General features: G+C 39.4%; 1 protein-coding gene across 1 annotated transcript in view; it reads right to left on the bottom strand.

Annotated features, from left to right (window-relative positions):
• The window catches only part of smpd3 (sphingomyelin phosphodiesterase 3), a 65409-nt gene that overhangs the window by 28250 nt on the left and 13840 nt on the right, over positions 1-23319 (bottom strand). Inside the window, exons 2-4 of the mRNA XM_079346635.1 lie at positions 5531-6226; positions 3536-3787; positions 2477-3437 (exon numbers count right to left, since the gene is read on the bottom strand). Coding sequence (XP_079202761.1) covers positions 2477-3437; positions 3536-3787; positions 5531-5832 — 1515 coding nt within the window. The 5' untranslated portion in view covers positions 5833-6226. The remainder of the gene's footprint in view (positions 1-2476; positions 3438-3535; positions 3788-5530; positions 6227-23319) is intronic.

Below are 23319 nucleotides of genomic sequence, written 5' to 3'. Positions count from 1 at the left end.
GTTTGTTGTCAACATGACAACTGTCATCCCTCTTAACGAGTAAATGTTTGGATAGATAGATAGATAGATAGATAGATAGATAGATAGATAGATAGATAGATAGATAGATAGATAGATAGATAGATAGATAGATAGATAGATAGATAGATAGATAGATAGATAGATAGATAGATAGATAGATAGATAGATAGATAGATAGATAGATAGATAGATAGATAGATAGATAGATAGATAGATAAATTCAATGTTCATTCTATGTTACTTGTTAGAGAATGATAAACAAGTAAGAAGTCCCTTAAAGCTGGTGCTGGTGCAGCTGGAACAATGCTTTGGTCCAGGTTGAACATCCAATAGATTTCACAATCCCTATAATGTAATTATAATTTATCTGCATTTTAATTGTCTTCATTGACTGTTCAATGTCGGATCTCACTATGATGATGACGATGAGTAGTGATGACTATGATGATCACTACTCTGATTATTCATTCTAATATGGTGGTGAGCATTTTCTTTGATGATATCCCAATTAAACGTTCAGACAGTGTTATAGAGAATGCATATTGAAATCTATTAAAATGCAATCATAATGTTGATCACTTTTCAAGTCTTTTTTATGAGAGTAGAAGGCAAAATGTTCGTGAAAATCTTGGCTGCTTGGGTTGTGAGTTAGTCAGACAAAACAAAGCAATTTAACACATCGCTTCGGTTTTTTTTTTTTGATGGGAATTGGATTTGAATATTATTTGACATTTTCTGTCATCATTATTAAGGTGGTGTAAAAAAAATATCAGCAGATCAGTGAATAATACAAAGTGTAATTTAATGTGGTTCCAAGCAGCCAGACATCTGTTTTTCAATTAAAAAAAAAAACTTCCTTAAGTGGAACCTCTCAAAAGTTTTGTCTGTCTGTGTCAACTCTGTGATTGAGCAACCTATCTATGGTGTACACTGCCTCTCCTCAAACGTCAGCCTCCTCAACCTATGTTAACTAACACCGTTCTTAAAATAGGAATGTATTTGTATCATCCAGTAAACATTGCTTTCTACATTTAACGCAAACAGAAAATTTATGATGCTGATCCTATATGGAACATTTTGTTTATCATCATTAACAACCATGGTGTTATGCTACTTGCTAACAAACATGCTCAAAACATGCAACCGCATCTATCTTCTTTCAGTGGGTGATGTGGAGAGGTTGTGTGCTCTATAATTACTATGGTGTGTGCGCTCACCATAATGACTGATGTGTTACGTCTGAATTGCTGTGGGTGTATGTGAAGTGATTTACCAAGTACAGTCTACAATCTGCTGATTCTCCATCCATTTAACACATGAAATGAGCATCAAATGAGCAGCAAACATTTACTGAGTGGTATTTTGTTCATGCATGGAATAGGTAGTGAAATACAGGAGAAAAATACTTGCACATAGGTTTTTGGTTTACAAAGAAAACATTTTGCAATTTAATACCCCTGCCATTTTATCAAAAGCCATGGTTATTAATAAAGAAAGCTAGTGGGTATTTTACCTCTACTGTAACTCTTTGTCCCTTTTTTCAAACACACACTCTCTTTCACAAGTATAATAAGTTAATTTAGTGCAACGACACTCAATGGACAGATTCAATTATCACTTTGTCAATGTGATGGATAGGAAAGTCAGGAATAATACGATTAGAATTCAGCGGAAAGGGCTTCAAATGGCAAGGAGCACAAACACTCATTTCTGTCTAAGGAAAAGTATAAAATTAGCCCCCCTGGAGCAGTTCTGTTCACATTTGACTCAGTTGGAAATTGAATGAAATGAGGGAAAGGGGACAGGGGCATCTTTTACTTGTTACCTCAGAATCATGACTAAAACGACTTTCTAACTTAATATACAGTATACTGAAAACAGTAAGTGTCCCGAGGCTAGGTTTTTAAACAAACCTCCTCGACAATCACTTCCACTTAGCATAAAGTCTACTTTTTATGTAATTTCTTCAAGAGAGCTGTCCTCCTTCTGAAAGTGAAAAATGGGTTCAATAATAACCCTGGTATTAATGGATGTCAGATGAACCCCCAAGTTTTCTACTGACAGAAAGGCAAGTCAAAATAGGTCACTCATTCACTGCCAATAGGATTGTGCAAATGGAGCTTCTCTTAGCTCTCTATAAAATGTAGTCGGTAAACAAAAATATTAGCACTCGAAATGTCCCTCATTTTCAATCTATCTGTTTTATCTTACCCAGCACTCTTTCAGAACATTTTTAATAAGAGGCTAGGCTAGCTGCTTACTTGTTTCATTCTTAAACCTCAGCTCGCAATGAGTCCTCAGGTTGTACCTCTGGAGTATAACCATAAATTCCATTCAACTCTTTTAAAGAAGGGATGCAAATTATCCTAGAACTAAATCCCCAATCTATGAACAACACTTAATTTTACATGGTGCATTAAAGTAGAAGATAAGGTAGATAGAATGAATTACTGACCTTGGCAAATAACACCCCCTTTGCAGCGAGTGCGTCCTCTCCCCTTCCGTTGGGGTAGCACTCATACCGTGCATCGATGATAGGGTAGCGGCTAGCCAGAATCAGCCCACTGTTCAGGAATTTGAACCTTGAACAACAGCCTTTCCATCCGTACTGGCCAACATCACTTAGTACGTAAGGAAAGTAGCGATGCAACTGACGTCGCAGTCTAGTTATTGATCCGTGGTCAAACACTTCCTGTAGAGCCAGGAAATCCAAATTGGCAGGGAAAAAGGCAGAGATTTCATGATCGAATGTCTCATCTCCATGTCTGCGTTTGCGTCCAGGACGCTTTAAGACTGATGTGCGAGGAACGTGAGAGAGTGTATTGTTGGAGGATATCCCTATGCCGCCTTCTCCTGCATGGTAGCGGGTGAGGGACTCCCTGGAAGCAGTCATGCTGCCCGTGTCTCCCATTGCCTGCTCACCTGTCCGATGGTTTCCTGTTTCAGCCTCCTCCTCCCTGGGGTCTGGTTCTGGGGCACTGATGCTGATTTTAACCCCTGAGGTGTGAATTGGGCATTCTGGGGATGGTTTTGGCTGAACTGTTTCCCCATGCATGGGGCAGTCATGATGACTTTGGGCATTCTGGGCCCCATTGGAATGCATGGGGCATTCATGAGCCTCCCTTGTGGTGTGGACAGGACAATCTGAGGCATCGTTAGTCTCTGTAGTATGAAGGGGGCAGTCTTTTGTGGCATCTGCCCCGTCTGAATGGAGTGGGCAGTCAGATGAGCCCTGGTCTCCTGCAGAAGAGGAGTGAACAGGACAATCGGTGGCATCTGGGGGGTGAATTGGGCACTCTGTGAGGGGTTCAGTTTCTGTGTCTGCTGGGCCATTGGTGGTGTGGGTCTGGTCTGGACGCTGATCCAGAGAGGAGGTACGACGGAAACCTGTAGAAAGGCTACTGAAGGATACCGCACTAATGAATGAAACACATAGAAATAAGATGTTATCACCACAATGAATGCTGAAATTGCAAAAACATAGAGAAGAAGCAATGAAATTAACTCTCCTTACCTGATAGAGGTGTTGGTAGGTGAGTCAATGTAGATTTTAATTTGAGGTCGACTGGCACCATTGCGGATCCTCTTCCCTACCTCCCGGGCTCTCCTATGCGTGTCTGACAGGTTGTTGAACCTGGCCAGGGAGTCAGGAAGCAGGCATACGTTGGCAGTGCAGAAACAAAAGCTTCTTCCTTGTGGCCTCCATTCTCCAATTCCAACACCACCTGGTCCAGCTTGGCCCTCCTCAGCCTGATGTTTGTCTGGTCTGCAAAAGGAAAGTTACAAAATGCAACATCAAGTCAAACAGAAGACCTGGAGCAACCAAAATACCCCTTGATATGTATATATGTATTAAAAGAAATTCTATGCTTATTCTTATCAATGTTAAGGGTTGGATGAGATGAAAAATACATCTCATATTATTTCTTATGGTGGCATCACCAAAATAATTTGCACATTCACATATGCTGAGTATTGAACCTTTTAGTTTATATAAGATTTCTATGGACGAGGCTCAGGTAGACCAAAATGCTTGGATACTATTGCTGGCATGGTTTCATAGCCAACACTTACCATTTGTTGGTCGTCTGAACTGCCATTGAGCTGTTATTGATGCAACAGATGATTCAGGAGGGTCCACACAAGCAGTAACCATAACTGTTTTTGCACTTCCAAAGTACTATTATTTGTTCCATCCTGAATGTCATGCAAATGTTTTCAGTCGATTGTTGCCTGTCAATATCATATTTTAATTCCACAAGAAAAATGTTTTCAGAGTCAAACTAGCTGTTTCTCCTTGCTTTCAAACAAGCTACAATAAGCTAGGCTAATCACAGTTCTTCAATGCAGACTTTTGTCCAAGGCGGCATACATCTGAGAGTATATGTTTTTTTTTACAAGTTTATGTAGCACCTTTAAAGAACAGATGTCACAAAGTGCTTCAAAATGAAGAGTAAGTGCAACACAAGCAAGGATCTAGACAGGAGGAAACGTCAAATTTTCAGTCATATAATTTCTTTATCTACATAATTCTCAATGTTATTGATATCTTTGCATTATTAATAGCATTAATATCATTAAGTGCATAGGTGTTTATGAGTGAGCTGGGTCATCATGAGTCCTTTGTGTTCGTGTGTCCAGGTTTGTGAATTTGATATGAGGAGCAGCAATCAACCAGTGGAGTCTAACATTTAGCTACATCCTTACAGTGTCTGACTATAGTAATTGAACAACTGTGTGTTTCCACAAAAGCCAAAAGCACGATCTACCATTGACACTAAACCATAGATTAATTTTCAGGGCCAAAAGACATTTTTGTTGGAAATACTTACATGGCATAAACATTCTTTCACTCATTCTGAAACCAAACTATGAACATGGTGGTGCCCATGAAGTTTGACAAGCTATTACCAGTGGCAGCTGCATAATAAATGGATATCAACAAAGGAAACGTCTGTTACATTTATGCAAAAGGATATCTGCTGAGTTACACAGATAGAGTGCCACTCTTTCACACCAAACAGAGTACAGCATTTCAGCATTTTGGTTATGTTGAGTATCCATTTAGAAACTGGTAGAGTGTGGCACATGGTAGCCAGACAAATAAGCAGACAATCACTTCAGAAGATAATCACCCTATTTCCTGCTTCTTGAATCTCCAAAATTTGTGAACAGCAGGCACTGTAGATATAACATTAAGCATGATGCTGCAACTGCATGGGCTGTTTTTCTCCTAAGAATGATTCAGAAACCCATTCTGATGCAGAGTCTAACAGAATGGGTTGGAAATAGGCACATTTCCAAAACACCCAGTATGAAATCAAAGGACAAAATGCGTGTTTGTCCAATTGACAAACGTTTGTTTCAAACATAACTAAACAATATATTATTTCTTTTACTTTTATTTCCATTTTAATTATTTATTTTACAAATGTTATCAAGCATGCAAAATCAACAACAAAAATTTGTTTTTTGGTAGTTCTATAGTGAACAAAAAAAAACTACTCACCTGTGGTAGGTGTACAGGTAAGGCTGGCGGACTGCCTGAAGGGGAGCCCAGATGATGAAGCCCAGCAGAGCAAAGGGCAGCGAGGCAAAGAGGAGAAGCAGGTATAGAGGTGCAGAGATCAGGACACAAAGGGTGAGGAAGGAGCAGGGGTCCTGAGAGCGCTGTCGCTTCTCCAGCGACGTGGGCACACAAGATCCTAAGAGCCGGTCCAGAAGCCAGTAACAAGGAAAAACCAGACTCCACGACAAGCCATCCAGAAAGTGCAGACAGGCACCAGAATACGGGGTGACGTGGAGGACCATCTCTTCTCTTCTATTTTCTCTCTTTCTTCCTCTCTGTCACTTTCTCCTCACACGTTCTGCAGCCACCCACATACACACTTTAAGCAAGCAAAAACAAATCTGCTACAGATCGCATAAATATAAATAAATAGAAAATAAATCAGGCTCAAATGTAGACCCTCCCCCCTTCTTGCAGAGAGGTACACTACATGGTTTGGGTGACTTATGTCTTCACAGATCAGCCAGTCTCAGTACCCCTTCTCAGCAGTCACAGCCTCTGCAGGGGGAGTGGACAAGCACAGCGTGGAGGCAAAAGGTTTCCATGATGAGAAATTTCCTCTTGGATCTATGATTGCAAGGACTCCATAGACCTCAGGAGGGAGCGACCATTAAACATTGCTATGTCTCCGAGGACCTGGAGAAAGGAGCAGATCAATAGAGAAAAGGGAGGAAATGGGGAGGGGTGGGAAGAGAGAGGGGAGGAAACAGAGGAAGCAGATCAGTGATGGACTCTCTCTTATGTTAGCATGCCAGGAGCTAAATGAAGCTTGCAAATTCCCTTATGTTTTACCATATTGAATACATGTAGCCAATGATGCTGCTATCTTAACAGGCAGAGACGGCAGCTGCAACATGCCTTTTAGATGAAAGAATCCTGTACAGTGTCTTCCTTTCATTGTATTTTTGAAGACATATTTTTAACATTGCCCATTGCTCTTGCTTATCTTAAATTAATTCAATTAAACATCATAATGGGGAAAAAGTAAGTCAAAAAAAAGGCATCCATTCAAAACCCTGACATTTAATGTTGTTTCAAATCACTCACAATAAAGTCTTCACAATAAAAGAAAACTTTCAAGAAACACAATATGTATTATGGTACAGAACATCTCTTTTTGACATTTTTCCATTTAATGTTAAGGTTCAGCTGTTTGATCTGTAAGTATAGCAAATTATTTAAATATGTTTTGCTTGTCCAGTCTAATATTACTACGATGTCATAAGGAGAGCAGTTTTACACTTATGATAAATTAAGCAATAAGAGACATGCATCAATGATGAAAGGTAATGTCATTACATTGTGGTGGACTATATTTTCAGCATGTAAAAGATAGCACTTTGAATAAAATAGCTGTTCGGGCTGTCAGCATCAACTAGTTAATCACAATTAATTAATATCTGGAATAAAAGCATTTATTTTCCAATCCCAGCTAATCACACACTATTTTGTCTCTTTCAGCGCACCGTGGATACAGTGTCTCCCTCTAGAGACAGTGATGGAAAACAACGATGCTGCTGCAACTTTGATGTTTCGAAAAACATTTAGAAAGCTCAGTTGACGAGTCAAAAGTAGTATCCACCTTATGACATCAAATATTTCCCCCGTGTTGATTCCAATTTCAAGTGGTCTTAAAAAATTCTCAACACGTGTGTTCGATGGAGAGAGAGCTTTGATATGCATGTGTGTGTGTGTGTGTGTGTGTGTGTGTGTGTGTGTGTGTGTGTGTGTGTGTGTGTGTGTGTATTTTATCCTGTATATATATATATATATATATATATAGGATAAAGATTTAACTTTTTTTTGAGTGCCTCAGAGGAAGGGCAGGAGTTCTCTTATTTCATTGATAGAGCATTAGAAATCTCAATGATTCAGGACTGAAAATGACCCTTACATTTGAAAATCATTCCAAGAAGGACAGTTGACAAATGTTTAGAAAAACAATGGCAATCAATACAGCGCAAACAGACGCCGTATTAAATATCTTAATGCTTCTTGCCTATAAAAGACTTAAGGCTTTTAAGCCCTTTAATGCTTCTCAGCATATTTTACACCAACCATCAAATCCACCAGTATGAATAAATAATGAGTAGATGAATTGGTTCATGTTAACAGCCGGGGGTTTCAGACAGATGCAGAGACTCTGACCTCAGAGTAACCTCAGAAATCCCACAGGGACCACCAGAGAGAAGCAGCACGCTTTTAAGTTAAGGCTGTGTCAAAATTTATCAAAGCACGCAGCTGGGACTCCCCATATGTTCACCAATTATGCTAAAAAACACACATGCTATGTTAAAAAGGCTTTACGTGAAAAGGAACATTTGCCATTACTCTGTTAATTACTGTCTTTTGTTGCAACCACCAAAAAACTGGTGTCCAACTCATGAACTAATGGAAGTATAACATACTTCCAGGGTCTGTGTTTCTATTTTATCAACACTTTTTAAAAGAAAACCAATAAGTGAGCATTTTGTCACAACAGCCAACCATTAAAGCCCAAACTAAGACTCTTTTGTTTGACAAGCTCATCCTCTGAATAGCACATTGTCAGAAGAACAATAATCACTACTGTATCTAAATCAGTGATCGTCTTCTCAACAGTCCTAATCTCTGTATGAGTTTATGAGTCATGTTATGACATACCTGGAACACTGATCACTAGTAGGTCAAATCGACTGTATGTCAGAATGGCAGCCTGAGTTTAGATCGATATGATTAGCCAGTTTTATCTCGGTTCCAACCTTTTAATCCACAAACCTGTATACATGGCATGAGATGCTGCAGTTTCTCTGTTTAAAAAATGATTGTTCCAGCAAGCATGGCATGGGAATCACTATCAGCACAAAAATTCAACTGGCCTGCTGTCTATTCCATAAGTCCTCAAACTTTCAAACTCATCCAAAACAAAAGCTTGGTGTGACACTTTAGAAAGAGGGAGAATAAACACCAAACTGTGGGAGAGTCACCCATCGGAGGAAGGGTTTGCTTCCCCTTGTGATGTCATGAAGGGAAATTCTCGAAGTACACGTTTTCCCAAAAGTGAAGCAGGAAGAAAAACAGAAGATGGATTTTTCCTATAATCAGGCGGTTTGTAGACAGGCAACAGACACATATTGCTTGACTAGTAAGGTAAAGTGTATTTTGCAGAATATTTGACCTTAATGAATGTTTTCTTTAAGTTGTGTTTGGAATCAAGTAGAACTTATGACAAGGTGTTTATTTTACATGGATAGAATGCTTGAAAGCATTAATTACCCACATACTTGATGATGTGGGTAATTGGGTGTATTGGTCTCTTTTTCTTTCTTCCTTTTTACTTCAGTTCACATTCTCAAATAAAAGGCATAACATTTATGATGGCACTATTAAACATTAGTTTCTGTTTAAAAAAAGAGCAGTTCAATTGGTTTTCTTTCCGCTCCACCACAGAATACTAAACAAGGAAACAGACGTGTTTAAACCGTACATGGGATAGCCTTGCAAACAGGGATGAGAAAGTGGGTAGTGTCTAAGTCAAACCCACATCACATACACCTAACTATAGCCTTTATACATGGGGCGCCATCATATCTGCTAGACTATGGTGATCATGTTTATACATTTATTATTCTCTCTGATATCAAGTGATAACATCATTTACTTTTATCATAGTATTTTCTGCATCTGGATGGTTTGATGTTCTTCGGACTGAGGTCATGACCTTAGGTAACTATATCTGTAGAACAGTAAATGAGACTTATGATACTGGGTAAAAAGTGCCGTTTTCAGACAGACATTGAGAATACATAGAGGATTGATGAGACAAAAAAAGTCAGTGAATTAATGGCAGGAAGCAGCAGACGGCTGCATCCTCACATAAACTCCCTTTCTGCTCTGCTGCCTGGCAATTAAGATGTAAATTGCTGCCTTTCCTCATTAAAAAGAGCTATTTATAGTTCCCGTTTCACTAGAAAAAAACAAGGTCATAGTTAATCCAAATAGAATACATTACTTACACAATATTTATGATGACATTTTTTGATATTGAAAAGCTTTTATTGTCTTTTTGCTGGAGGACACAGTTTACCACATTATAGTGAGGAGGTTCATTCAAGTGAGGACAAAGATTGCTGTCACTCATAGAAAAGACAACAAAAAGGCTACAGTGCAGTTTATGATGCAGCATTAGTCTCTCACAGTGATAAACAGAAGGCTTACAAAAAGGACACTTAAGCAGCATTACAGTATTTCTCCATTTGGATTTTTACTTGAAGTTAATCTATTTAAAATCTGTAAATGTATCCACGTTCATTGCATTTAAATAAGAAACATAAAAGACCAAATATCTAATTTAATGATATAATTTCCTTCTCACACCTGGGGGACTTTGCTCAAATTAAGACTCTGAAAGGCAGACAGCAGACCCTCAAATGTAAACCTAGAATTAAAAAAAGCTCTTCAATAGAATACTGTACATACATTTTCTTTGTTGGTTTATTAGGAGATGAATAATACCCTGACATCTGTATACTGTACCTCAGGCTATGTTTTACAAATATACTTCAGTCTACTATAAAGCTTTGTCCAAAGGAGGACGTCACTGTGATATGACAAAATACTTCAAGCTCCAGTGAAAGATTAACTTTCAGGATTTTGTTTTGATTGATACAAACTGTGATACATTGTGTTAATCTAGAGGTGTTACTACCTTTGGATAGAGCCAGTCTGGCTTTTTGATTCTGTTTTCAGCTAAACTGGGGTAAGCCGGTTGAGTAGTTGTTATCTACAGTAGGGTACGGAAAGTATTCAGACCCCTATAAATGTTTACTCTTTGTTTCATTGCAGCCATTTGCTAAAATCAAAAAATCAATTTAGACATTTTTGCAAATTTAAAAAAAAAAAAAACCTGAAATACCACATGGTCATAAGTATTCAAACCCTTGGCTCAGTATTGAGTAGAAGCACCCTTTTGAGCTAATAAAGCCATAAGTCTTCTTGGGAATGATGCAACAAGGCTTTCACACCTGGATTTTGGGATCCTCTGCCATTCCTCCATGCAGATCCTCTCCAGTTCTGTCAGGTTGGATGGTGAACGTTGGTGGACAGTCAGGTCTCTCAGTCAGGTCTCTCCAGAGATGCTCAATAGGGTTTAGGTCGAGGCTCTTCCTGGGCCAGTCAAGAATGATCATAGAGTTGTTTTGAATCCACTCCTTTGTTATTTTAGCTGTGTGCTTCGGGTCATTGTCTTGTTGGAAGGTGAACCTTCGGCCCAGTCTGAGGTCCTGAGCACTCTGGAAGAGGTTTTCTGGCCGTATTCATCTTTCCTTCAAATGCAACCAGTCATCCTGTCCCTGCAGCTGAAAAACACCCCTATAGCATGATGCTGCCACCACCATGATTCACTGTTGGGATTGTATTGGGCAGGTGATGAGCACTTCCTGGTTTTCCTCAAACATACCGCTTAGAATTAACGCCAAAAAGTTCAATCTTGTTCTCATCAGACCCAGAGAATATTCTTTGTAATAGTCTGGGAGTCCTTCATGAGTTTTTTTTTTTGCAAACTCTATGCAGGTTTTCATATGTCTTGCACTGAGGAGAGGCTTCCGTTGGACCACTCTGCCATAAAGCACCGACTGGTGGAGGGCTGAAGTGATAGTTGACTTTGTGGAACTTTCTCCGATCTCCCTCCTGCATCTCTGAAGCTCAGCCACAGTGATCTTTGGGTTCTTCTTCACCTCTCTAACCAAGGCTCTTCTCCCATGATTGCTCAGTTTGGCTGGACGGCCAGGTCTCGGAAGAGTCATCCCAAACTTCTTCCATTTAAGGATTATGGAGGCCACTGTGCTCTTAATAACCTTGATTGCTGCAGAAATTCTTTTGTAACCTTGGCCAGATCTGTGTCTTGCCACAATTCTGTCTCTGAGCTCCTTGGGCAGTTCTTTCGACTTCATGATTGTCATTTGCTCTGACATGCACTGTGAGCTGTGAGGTCTCATATAGACAGGTGTGTGCCTCTCCTAAGCAAGTCCAGTCAGTTTTAATTAAACACAGCTGGACTAGGGACTGGAATGAAGGAGCAGAACCATCTCAAGGAGGATCAGGAGAAATGGACAGCATGTGAGTTAAATATGTGTGTCACTGCAAAGGGTCTGAATACTTATGACCATGTGATATTTCAGGGTTTTTTTTCAAGATGGAGTGCTGAGTGTACATTTATGAGAAATAAAATGAACTTTTTTTATTTGAGCAAATGGCTGCATTTAAGAGAGAGTGAAAAATGTAAAGGGGTCTGAATACTTTACCGTAATATACTGTAGTGTATATGCTACTGTTTGTTGGGAGCAACAATGTGACAGAACAATAAAGAAAGCAATGTAGGAAAAGGGAAGCAGTTAAGATAACCAAAACATATGCAGAGCTTTGATTATGGCAGATTGACAGCATTTCCCAACTGTGGATGTCATTTTTGGCAGACACCTATCCTAAATGATTGACAGGTGCTGGAAGGTTAAATTGGGTTTAAGGACTTTCTTTACAGTCTATGTTGAATCCCACAACATCAACCAAAAACAAAACTTATAAGGCTTCCATTCTTCAACAAGTCTTTTTTCCTCTGCTTCTGTGAAAGTTTTTTTGTCTTTTTCGAACTACACAAAAACAACCATCAATCACAGGTGATATATCAGCCAGCAAGATATTTCACACTTAGCCTTATCAGGAAAACAAAGCAGTGCATAATTCATGCCTAAATACACACATGAGTGCAAAATATCCGAGAAGATTTAGGGATTTAGATACTTAAGTGGAAAATCAAACTAAACACTCACACAATACAGTCCAACGACATAGTAAGTGCATGTAGGCGAGAGAGAAAAACTATAGCTTAGGATTTAGAGGCCAGTGAAAAGTAAACAAATGAGTGAAGTTTAAGGTTTAAAAGGATGTTTCGAGACTGGTAAGAGCTAAATTGAATTAATGAGCTGAAACAGGCAATAAGATCTGTAACTCAGTCACACAATCCGGTGTTTGCACATCATCAACACCTTTATGTTGTTCAAAGTTCACAGTAGCTTTTCCCAAAAAATGAAATAAACTATAGACTTATACAAAAGTAATGTGATAGGGTTCATTGAAGGCCACCAAACGTGTGGTGGTGACTGTGTCTGCAGAGACCTGTCCTCTACCTGTATTCTGAGGTTTGATCGAGGTTTGATCTGGGTGGCACGTCAATATGTTTTCCCCAGCCAACTACAGCGCGCAGGTGAGTTTGGGAGTGGATACAATTCAGTGATTGGACAGGATTCAAACAGGCAAACATGGACAAATATAAACGTACAGCTTTTCTGGGGGTCGTAGGGGGATTTTCCTTGTCAAAGCGATATATAATATATATAATATTTTTCTATCTCATGTTATTTATTGAATACATATGCTGTGATTGTGAGTCCCACGTGATTGCTGGTGGTTTGACTCTCTTAAAAAGGATGAGGATGCTGATAGTACAAAAGAACTGCCACGTTGATAAGACTTGTTCCAAATAAATTGGTAAACGTTGGGTTGGCTGTGAACTGGAGTTGGCCTGCTTTCTGTTGGCAGGTTCCAAACACCAGTGTTAGCTTGTGCTATAGCGTGCTAAACTATATTAGCAACTGAATCTAGCTTTATCAAGGGATCAAAACATTTTATAAGCCTTATTTTAACCATGGGAAGAGGTAAATGTTTTACCTATGCAATAATGTGCTTAAATAGTTTCATCATCTTTTTTTTTTTTTTTAAATCAAGCTTCTTGACGTTCACATAATGTGTGATTCAGAGAAACACTGCCAGACATGATAACTAAAGCCATCTCGAAAGCATTGTAATAGATCATTGATTATCCAGCCTCTTTACAAAAGTAGTAAAACAATGCAGTTTTTCTGGAAGGGCCTTTTGTATGAAGTTAGTATTCAGTTGGCTGTGTCTCTTTAATTAATTAATGAATTAAGTGCTCTGTTTATCATTATTGAGTTTCCAATATAACAAGAATCCAATATACGTAAATGCAATATAACAAGTGATGCTCAAATCAACAAGCTGTGTGGGTGTTAGTCTTCTAATCAGACAAAAACAACAATACTTCAAAATGATCTCTCATTTACATATAAAATGAACAATGTGAATGGAATCCATCTGAGAATAAAGGATAGTATGTTGAGGGAAATAAATGCTCTCGGAGACACTGTGTGGTAAAATTCCTTTCTTCTTTTGCCTGTTTGAAAATGTATGCATAGAAAGTGCAATTAGCCTTTACAAGGTGCACTTACCCTGTATTATCTACAATGGCCAGTAGGGGGGAACCACACTGGCTGCAAGAAAAGGTCTGACTGTATCGCAGTCTATCCATCGTTTTCCTTGATTTATTAACTCAGGAAATATTGTCTAATGACTAAACAGTCTGAATAGGGGGTTGACATTTTCTCCCATACAACACAATCTTTATTTTGTAATCATTGTTCTCATGCACTGTAAAATAACCAACAAGTCAGGATCTTATAGGACGGGTCTAACATCATTTTGTACACTCATGTCAATCAAATTAAGTCACAAAACAGAAAAGCTAAAGGTGTCAAAAATAGGCCAATAACAGTTACAGTTAAGACATTTTACCCCATCGTCTTAAGACCAGAATCAGCTTCTCATGAGCACTTCCAATACATTTATTCTTATGGGTTATACGTCCTGAAGTGCAGATTAACAGTGTACAGGGAAATATTGCAAAACAAAATTACAGTACAGTGTCAAACACTTTCACACGTAATGAAACGCCCAAACACGTCACATAATAGAAGGCATCGCTCACTTCACAGGGAAGCTCATTAGTTCACAGAAATCGACAACCAGGAAGTGAGTGATGAATGACTGTGTCGGCTTGGGAACTGTAGTTTGTTAAAAGTTCCCCCACACATCTGCTCCTGAGAATTTCCCCCTTGGCCCTGATCAATACTGTCTGTCTGGATAACAGGAGAAAAACTGTGCGTGAGCGACCACTCCTTCACCGTGTTTATTGATAGCCAAAAGGCTCGTATTCACTTGCTTGTGAGTGAGCGAATCAATGGCCTGTGTGATTACTCTAAGGCTTTGTGAGTGTGCATGACATCTGTGTACGCGTTCATGCACAATGTGTGAGACTGACACCATCTTGTGTGTTTGTTTATGTGAATGTGATGTGCGTGGGTGTGTGTCAGTGCAAAGTAGTAGTGCAGTAGCTGAATGGAGAATCACAGTGATCAATGCTCCTCCTTTTGTAGGAGTGAGAATAGAGCATTGAGCCACACAAAACACATACAGAGACACACAAACTATGAAGAGGGTACACTGATAAGACAAACACGACCATCTGGCAAGAAATTAGAATAGAGCCGGAGAGCACATCTGTGTTTTTACTGCCCCTTTTCATCTAGTGTGTCTTTGAACTGTTCCTCTCTGTCCATTTCCTCCTTCTTTTTCTCTTTTAAATGTCTGTGTCTGTTGTACCCCAGCAGCTCCTGCAAGACCAGCAGTTAATTCTGCAAGAGCCACATGTACACACATGAAAATACACATTCACCCGGACACACACACACACAGAAACACACACACACACACACACACACACCCACAAACACACGCAGGCAAAGGCCAGTGACGTCTCTCTGCTCTCAGCATTCTCCATGGAGTTTGGTTGTCATGGTGACCTAGTCACATGCACTTAGTAACTGTACTATTGTGGCCGCCTGTCAGTGTACAGAGAACACACAGTGAGGATGCAGCACTGTCTGGCTCCCACATACAAACTGAAACGTTTGCAGGATACACTTCAGAGAGAGTTGAGAGACACATTCACACAACGGGCAAGATGATACAGCATGTCAGGCGCTTACTTCATTCTTTTTGTTAATAAAGATACCCGTGTCACATCTCCTCCCAGTGGGTGGTCATTTTCCAACCAATTAAGAATCGTGGCTCTTTCAATTGCTTGACATTTCCATCAACAACATCGTGTTCTGGGCTGAGATTACGCCCATGGGTGTGCTGGCCGGAACAGAAACTCCCAAGAGAGCTCTGGGTTCTCAACTGGCCTGGATAAACTGTCAAATGATTTATCATTGGACAGACAAAAAAAACACAAGATAATAACTGTTAGTATTTTACAGTTTTATTACTGTAAAGATGGTCTCAAGAGACTGCTTTTACATTTGTACATGCAGCAGCTCCTATTCCTGGTTTTGTCCTGCAGTTTCTTCATCATTTGTGGTTTAAAAATAACACAGGACACTATAGCAAGAGGAAACATTTACTTGGGAATGGGCCGGGGATAGATAGTCAGATAATGATGTGTGTGGTTTTTCAAATCATTTGGTGCAAGGACAAATGTGATACTTCTTTCAACACACAACTGTGCATGGCATTTGGCCTGCTCATTTAAACTTATGGGGTTCTGTTTTCTTCATGTTCACAGAGCTGATCATTTTTGCTCCGAATGCCAATGTTACATATTTAAAATCAACCAATCATTTAGCTGTGAAATACACAACAAAAACATTTCATAGTCTATTTGCGGGGGGGTTAGATAGATTAGGGTTAACAAAGGCAACTGAGAACAAGCGTTGGTCCTTAAGGGTCTTGGTCTTTACATTTTAATACATATAATATAATATATCCCATTATCTCCAAAGGATATATTTTTATCCTTTGGAGATAATGACTGTCATATATAAATTGGACCAATCCATTCAATAGTTGCCCTCTAAACAGCATCTTAATGGTTCAATACAAAAAAGACAAGTGTGATGTTGAAGTGCAACTGCAGGAACAATAAACTTTAAAAACAACTTTTTGCACATCTTCCGTTTTAAGTCAGTAAATTCAATTCAAGTTTCCCCACAAGTTTTTTTTATCGAGGTAAAGTGGGCATCACAGGCTCATGGAGACGTGATAGTTCATATTCATTTGTGTACATTTGTACCATGCACCATGAAGGACAGTTTTCACACTAGGTCTCTCATTTTGGTGCAATAAACTGGCTCTTGTGTTAAGAGGGGTTAAAACCAGCCCCTGTGGTTGGACACTAAGTGCAGACAGCACCTGCTGTGACTGGAACATTATTATAAATAAAACATTGCCACTAGTGATTGGAAATTGCAATATAACATGCAATGTGCTGTGACAGGATTTAATATGTGCCTGTGGTTGCTTATATTGCAAAGACTGCTTTTGCCACAATGATGAGCACCAATAATGTTGTGGCGATGACAAGCCAAGGTTTGAAAGGTTGAAAGTGTTAAATGTTGAAGATCTAATATTCACATTCCCTCTGTGCTGTTATCAGATTAACTTTTAGGATAGCTTCCCGTTTGAATATCTAAAACTATCAGTATACACTTCCACTGTCCTTGCCTCCCTGTACTTTGTCACGGTAATTGTGGTTGTATTATGTGGTTAGTGTAAAATATACCATCACAATGAGAGACGATGTAATCAGGGGAATAATTCAATCAGGTCCTGCTGCCACCTGCTCTTGCTCGTCATTGCTACTCCCATGACAATAAAGGCATTGGACAAGGCGTTCTCACAGACGGAGGGACAAATGGGGTTCTTCTTTTTTCTCTTATTTTTTACGCATTTTAAAAGAAATTATAAATACATAAGAAAGGGTGGTGAAGCTGAGGTCTGGCAAGGAAAACTGTAACAATGAGCTGGCAACACAAGAAATACAGAGCGTAAATAGATAGGGGTAATCAAACCCAGGTGAGACCAACAAGATACAGGTGAGGGCAATCAAGACAGGAGGGAAACACACAGTGGCAGGAAGACAATATAAAAGGGGAGGGAGGAGACTACAAAATAAATTATGAAACAGTGAAGACACACAGAACTCAACAATGTAACAAAAATGCACTAGAACATCAAGAAACGCTAGGATACAAAGTTATAATATAACGTACAAAACACTAAACTACAAAACACACAAGGGAAACACCAAGACCAAGAACTCCAACATAAGTCAGATAACACTTTAACCAAACTATAAAACATTAACAACAAGGGAAACCACAACTATTTAAACAAGAACTAGAAATTTAAACTCTGAAAATACACAACTAAAACAGACCGAATCATGACAGTTGTATTCTGTATATATAGTGCGCCATGAAGGTACAAAGCTGAAGTAAAATTGACACCTTGTTGTTTTGTATTTGGATGATGATCGCTATATATGACAAGTTGTGATTCAGAATGTGTTCAGGAAACGTGACGCATGATATATATTTTCTCACCATATCAAAGGGCATGTATTGTGTATGAAAAACTGTATTTTTTTAATGGTGAATAAAAACGTTATGTTATAGGCTTTTAAAAATAGTCACTGATGACATTGATAAAGTAAATGGATTGGATGTGTTCAGACATGAAAGGAATGCTCATGTGCGTGGGAAGGGGGTGCTGCAGCGTCCTTGGGGCTGGCCAGCTGATACAAACTGCTTCCCTGTTACCTGCTTTGCAGACCATTTCCCCCTGTCAGCTGCTACACAGCAGCCTTTTCCTGTTTTGAACTTCATATGTCTCCACACTCTTTTTTCTTGGTATGGTACGCATAGCTCGAGTTCTGTGTTTGACACTGGGTGCGGCCTGATTGACAGCTCAGGAGAGATGAGGGAGGTGTGACACTTTGACTTGGGCCAGTGCTTCAGCAAGTAGCATAAACTTTACAGCAGCCAAAAAATATATATAAAGCCAGAAGCCTAGCCAGATGCGAGCCCAAATTATGTTTTTAAATACAAAGCCTGGCTCTACATGGCCGAGTCCCAAGTCATGTTCCATAGGGCTCGAGTCGGGTTGTCAGCCCTCTAATACCATTCCTCGTCCTTATTATCCTATAATTTGTGTGTATGTGCATGCATGCACTTGTGTTAAGCATTGCGAATAGTGTAGAAGGTGGTAACAAGTATTGTTGCTATAGCCTGTTGCAAAGAGGTTATAGAGCCCCTTGATGTCTGTACTGAAAAACAATAGTAATGTGACACTTAAGATTCAGTTTGCAGCCCCCCGCTCTGACTCAAAACGTCTTTCTGCGTGCTTGGCAATGGTCCTTAAACTGAATGACGTAATTGTTTGATTCTGAAACATGACCTTTTGTTCGTGACGTCCTCTCGTTTATGTCTCAGTCTGGCTTTCTGTCTCTCTCTCCTGCACTCGCCATCTCTTTTTCCTCTACATGGTCTAATAATGCACCACCTCTGGACTTTGATAAAACACAAAGCCGCAACCAGCCACAAGGGGATCAGTGGTAGGGTTGATTGTCTTTCAACTGGAGGGTCAGGAGTTTTATTTTTGATTTTTTTGATACTAATGTTGCTGCACCTGCCTCTTCGGTGGCATGTGAATGTCATTATCCAATCCGCCTTGAATGGATATGAGAGTAAAACGTTTTTTGAGTAGTCAGAGCTTTAAAAAATCGATATTAACACTCAAAGTCCGTTAATCTTTCAAGTCCATTTCATTAAGCCTGTTGATCATTAGAGGGTCCACAATATCATTATTTGCTTGCACCGTAGTTTGTTGGTACAATTTTTAAATTCATTAGTTTAAGCAGGAAAGATGTATTTCCATGCTGTATCAAGGGGAATTGCCTTCACGTTGATTAAAATTGTATCTCATGGTTCACATCCAATGTCAAGGCGAAGTTAAAATACTGACCTTGTATTTATGTTTGCCTGTAATCAATTACTAGAGGCTTTGATAAAATGGATTATTGCTACGTGGCAATGATTAATTTAATTTAATTTGGTAAAATGTATGCTTGTGAGGACAAGAAAAAAGGAAAGAAATTTCCTTTTTTTTGTCTCTTGGCTTAACGATGTAAACTGAGGCGCTGATAGAAGTAACCTGTGCAGTTAGGTAAACAATGAAGCCACTTAATGCAGCCTAACAAGAGTTACTAATTCCTTCCTTCTTTTCCCCCATAAATTTCTCTTCTCAGTCACAGCTGTTTGGCAGCCATCATTAGACAATCCATCCATTCAGACATGCAGACTGCGAAGACAGTCACACTTGCTAAGTTAGCATTTAGCTGATTAGAGTAATGACTCACAATTTCCCTGAAGCTCTTTGGACCGGCTCCTGCATAGGCTCAGAGCAGGCCGCAGTGGAGTTTATTCATACTGTGTGTGTCTGTGTGTTTTCTTCTACACACCCCCTTCATCTGTGTGTACCTTTGCATCAATGTGTGAATGTGTGCATAGCTGCTGCTGGGTTTGTTCTGAGTAATCCAGAGCAGACCGTGTGTGGTGGATCAATACCTCAGAATGAAGGGGTTTAGTGTTGCTTCAGTCTGCTCAATATTACATGACAGGACAGTGGGCAGGCCTCTGGGCTTGTTGTCCAACACATACAGTGAAACATAGCCTTCATTTGATTTGCAGTCATATGCAAAACAGAGCAGTGGCTGGATTGAAGCACTTAAAGAGCTAACAAAATGAAAGACAATACTACAACAAACTCACAGCCACAGACTTTACAAACGTACACATCAGTAACCATTTTGAGTGTCATCTAAGACAATATATGGTGTGTAAAAGTCTTTCACACAAACAACTTTCTTAAAGGGCTACTTCACCCATTTACATGAAGCTTTGTATCATTAGAAACATGGTAGTAGTGTTGAATGGTTGTGAGTCCAGCCCTCATTTTGCCCTGAGATGAGAAAAAATATGTTTTTCTTTGCCTGGAAGTTTTCTTCATGTGATGCAATATGACGCTTTTTGCATCACATGAAGAAAACTTTCAAGCAAAGAAAAACATATTTTTCTCGTCTTACAAAGCTTCATGCAAATGAGTGAAGTATCCCTTTAATGTCATTTAAGTTACTGAAGCAGCTGCCCTGAGAGAAACAATTATCTCCTGATCAGATGGTTGCAGAGATTTGTCATTAGTGCAAATCCTCTATACCAGCTAAATGCACAAGCAAATAATGAGCACATATAGTGGAGAAGATGTAGTTGGATGGATGGACACATCTGAGGAGAGGCAACCTCATGCGTGAGTCTGTACACATTATACATTTTTAATTTACTACACTCTTTGTTTCTTTATTTATTTCAATGTTATCCTTCCTCCCTATTCCTGCTTTGTCTCTTTTCTTGTTCTCCCTCCATTTTCAATCTCATGCTTCTCTGCCCTACTGAACTCTGCCCTCTCCCCCTCCCCCTTCATCAGCCTTTATACACACACACACACACACACACACACACACACACACACACACACACACACGTGAACACACACACGCGTGAACACACACACCCACACACACACACACACATCCCTACATACAGACAACCAATACTAAGCATGGAGAAATGAAAACAGTCAGACGAGCTTTTACTCTTCGTACATAAAGTCATCAATAACACACACGCACAAACACACTAACATTAGTCAAAACTACATTCCCACACTTTCCTCTGCTCTGAGGTACCACTGTAGACAGTAGTATAGATTGTTCAACATTGATTTGCTCTAGATTTGTTATGTGCTGCTGTTAAAATACAATCAGACAAGAATGACAACACCCATGAGTCAGACCATAGGAAAGTGTTCTAGATCAACCTGCCACATGGGAACTCCACCACTCACAAACCAGCTTTCACTCTGTTCGCCGCTTGCTCATCATTACTGATGACCTAAGACTTTAATTATATCTGTGTGTTGGAGCAGCCAGAAAACAGAAACCTACCATCATGTGGCCTAAATTAGAAAACATACTGCCTGTGGTCATATCACCAGCGTGCTCCCAGTAGCAAGGTCATATTTTTCTATGTCAGATGAAAACCATAAACATGGTAGATATTCAAACAGAAACTCAGCTTTTACAGCTATTCAGACAGGTTGTAAAGGCTGAACTTTCGAGAGAAAAAAAATGCTAAAATGAGTTCCCACACAGTGTTCATGTGCTGCGAAGGGAAATTTGTATTTGCTATTGCCAAACCAGCAGGGAAAGTGGTTGTCTTTGAAGTGAAAATAGAAAGGCATAGAGTCAGAAACAGAGGAACAAACTAACTGTAAATGGAAGATATCTGTGCTCGCTACAACTCAGTGGCCAGAACAAGTTTGTCATGACTATTTTAGAAAGCTTTCCATCAGTTTTACAGTTACCTCTGTATTCTAAGGAAATATGACCCTCTCGCTCTCATTTTTGTACTGAGTTCATAGAAAAATGCTTTTTTGTAGCCATCCCTTCTATGGCCGAGATTTAGAAATCAAGTACTTCCAGTTTAACATGAGCAACGTCATCTTGCTGAAATCATCATTAAGTGCAGAATATCATGAACTAATGCGTTCAGTTAAACGGTTGGCTCAGAACATATCACTTCTTCCCCCTGCTGCTTTTGTTTTTGATCTTCCTCTTGACAACCAAAGCCTCTTCCTGTTGTAGTTCTTATTTATTACAGACAGGACTGAACTACTGTTTGCACCCCAGTCATACAGGTGTGATTAATTCTGCCCTGTCCCTGCACTGATCCTTTAATGATAGGATATTTAATCAATAAAAGCACTCTCAAGATATGGATCTCCTCTCAAAGTAGATATAAATGGTGAATGTTGAGGTAAGGTAGGAGCAGACTGACTGTCGTTTTGTGGAGGATGTTGCTATGGAAACAGCCCAAAGTTCAGGCCATGACAAACACAGGTAAGTACTTTGGATGAGTGACAGACAGTCTGAAAATGAAATGACCTTTTCCCTCTCCATATAACACCACATGTTATTGGGTAAGAACAATATTTTTTGATTAAAGACTAAATTAGATGTAATGTACTGTATGAAAAGGAAGAGACATATGAGTTCAGACCGAATACTAAAATAATATTAATTTTAAAAGTACGGTAGAAAGTGAAAAGAAAGGATACCGGTCAACAAAGAACACTCTGACACTTACATCTGCGTTTACTAACTCATGTATCCCTAGAACATTAACGCTGTCTGATTTTCACCTGAGCAAACATATTTAAATGACTTTCATTATGTTGCATTTGAGTGTCACGGGTCCCTGGGTAGATTCAGCATTGTCTTTGATGTCTTTGAAGGCATGGGTGTTTCCCTTTTCAAAAACATGCTTTTCCTCGTGGCATTGTGATCGGGTGATTTTCACTCTGCAATAGTTTCCCTCTCCTGCAGCTGTTTGTGTGTCAAGGAGACACCTTCACCAGAGAAGTCTCAAATGTCCCAGGAATAGGTGGACCACAGACCAAGTTTCCAGTTTCATTATTTATTTTCTTTTAGGATTTTTTGTTCTCGAATTCCTAATTTTTTCCTACCCGGTCTCGTCAATCTGCGTACAAATAACACAACATTACACTTTCAAATTACGTGCCAAGCATACGCCAAATTGCAATTTTGCGTGCCTATGATACAACTTGCAAGACATCCCGACTGGTTAAGGTTAGTAAAAGGGATTGGGAGAGGTTAGAATAGTTGTCTTTGGCCCGTCCCAGACCCCTGTCCGAAGCCTAACCAGCACACTGACTTGCAACACATCTCGACTGGTTAAGGAATGGATTCTGGGATGGGTAACCCTTTGCCTCCTGACGAAAGTTATGTACATTCTTGTACTGTCACACTACATCGCTGGTGACGTCATCTATCCATAAATCAGGCCCCTATATATATATATATATATATATATATTTTTTTTTTTTACCAAATCTTTGTTTTGAAAGCAAATGGGAAATTA

Source organism: Symphodus melops (assembly GCF_947650265.1).
Source record: "Symphodus melops genome assembly, chromosome: 6".
Classification (NCBI taxonomy): domain Eukaryota; kingdom Metazoa; phylum Chordata; class Actinopteri; order Labriformes; family Labridae; genus Symphodus; species Symphodus melops.
Note: the sequence above shows the minus strand (reverse complement) of the source record. Positions and strands in the feature narration are given on the sequence as shown.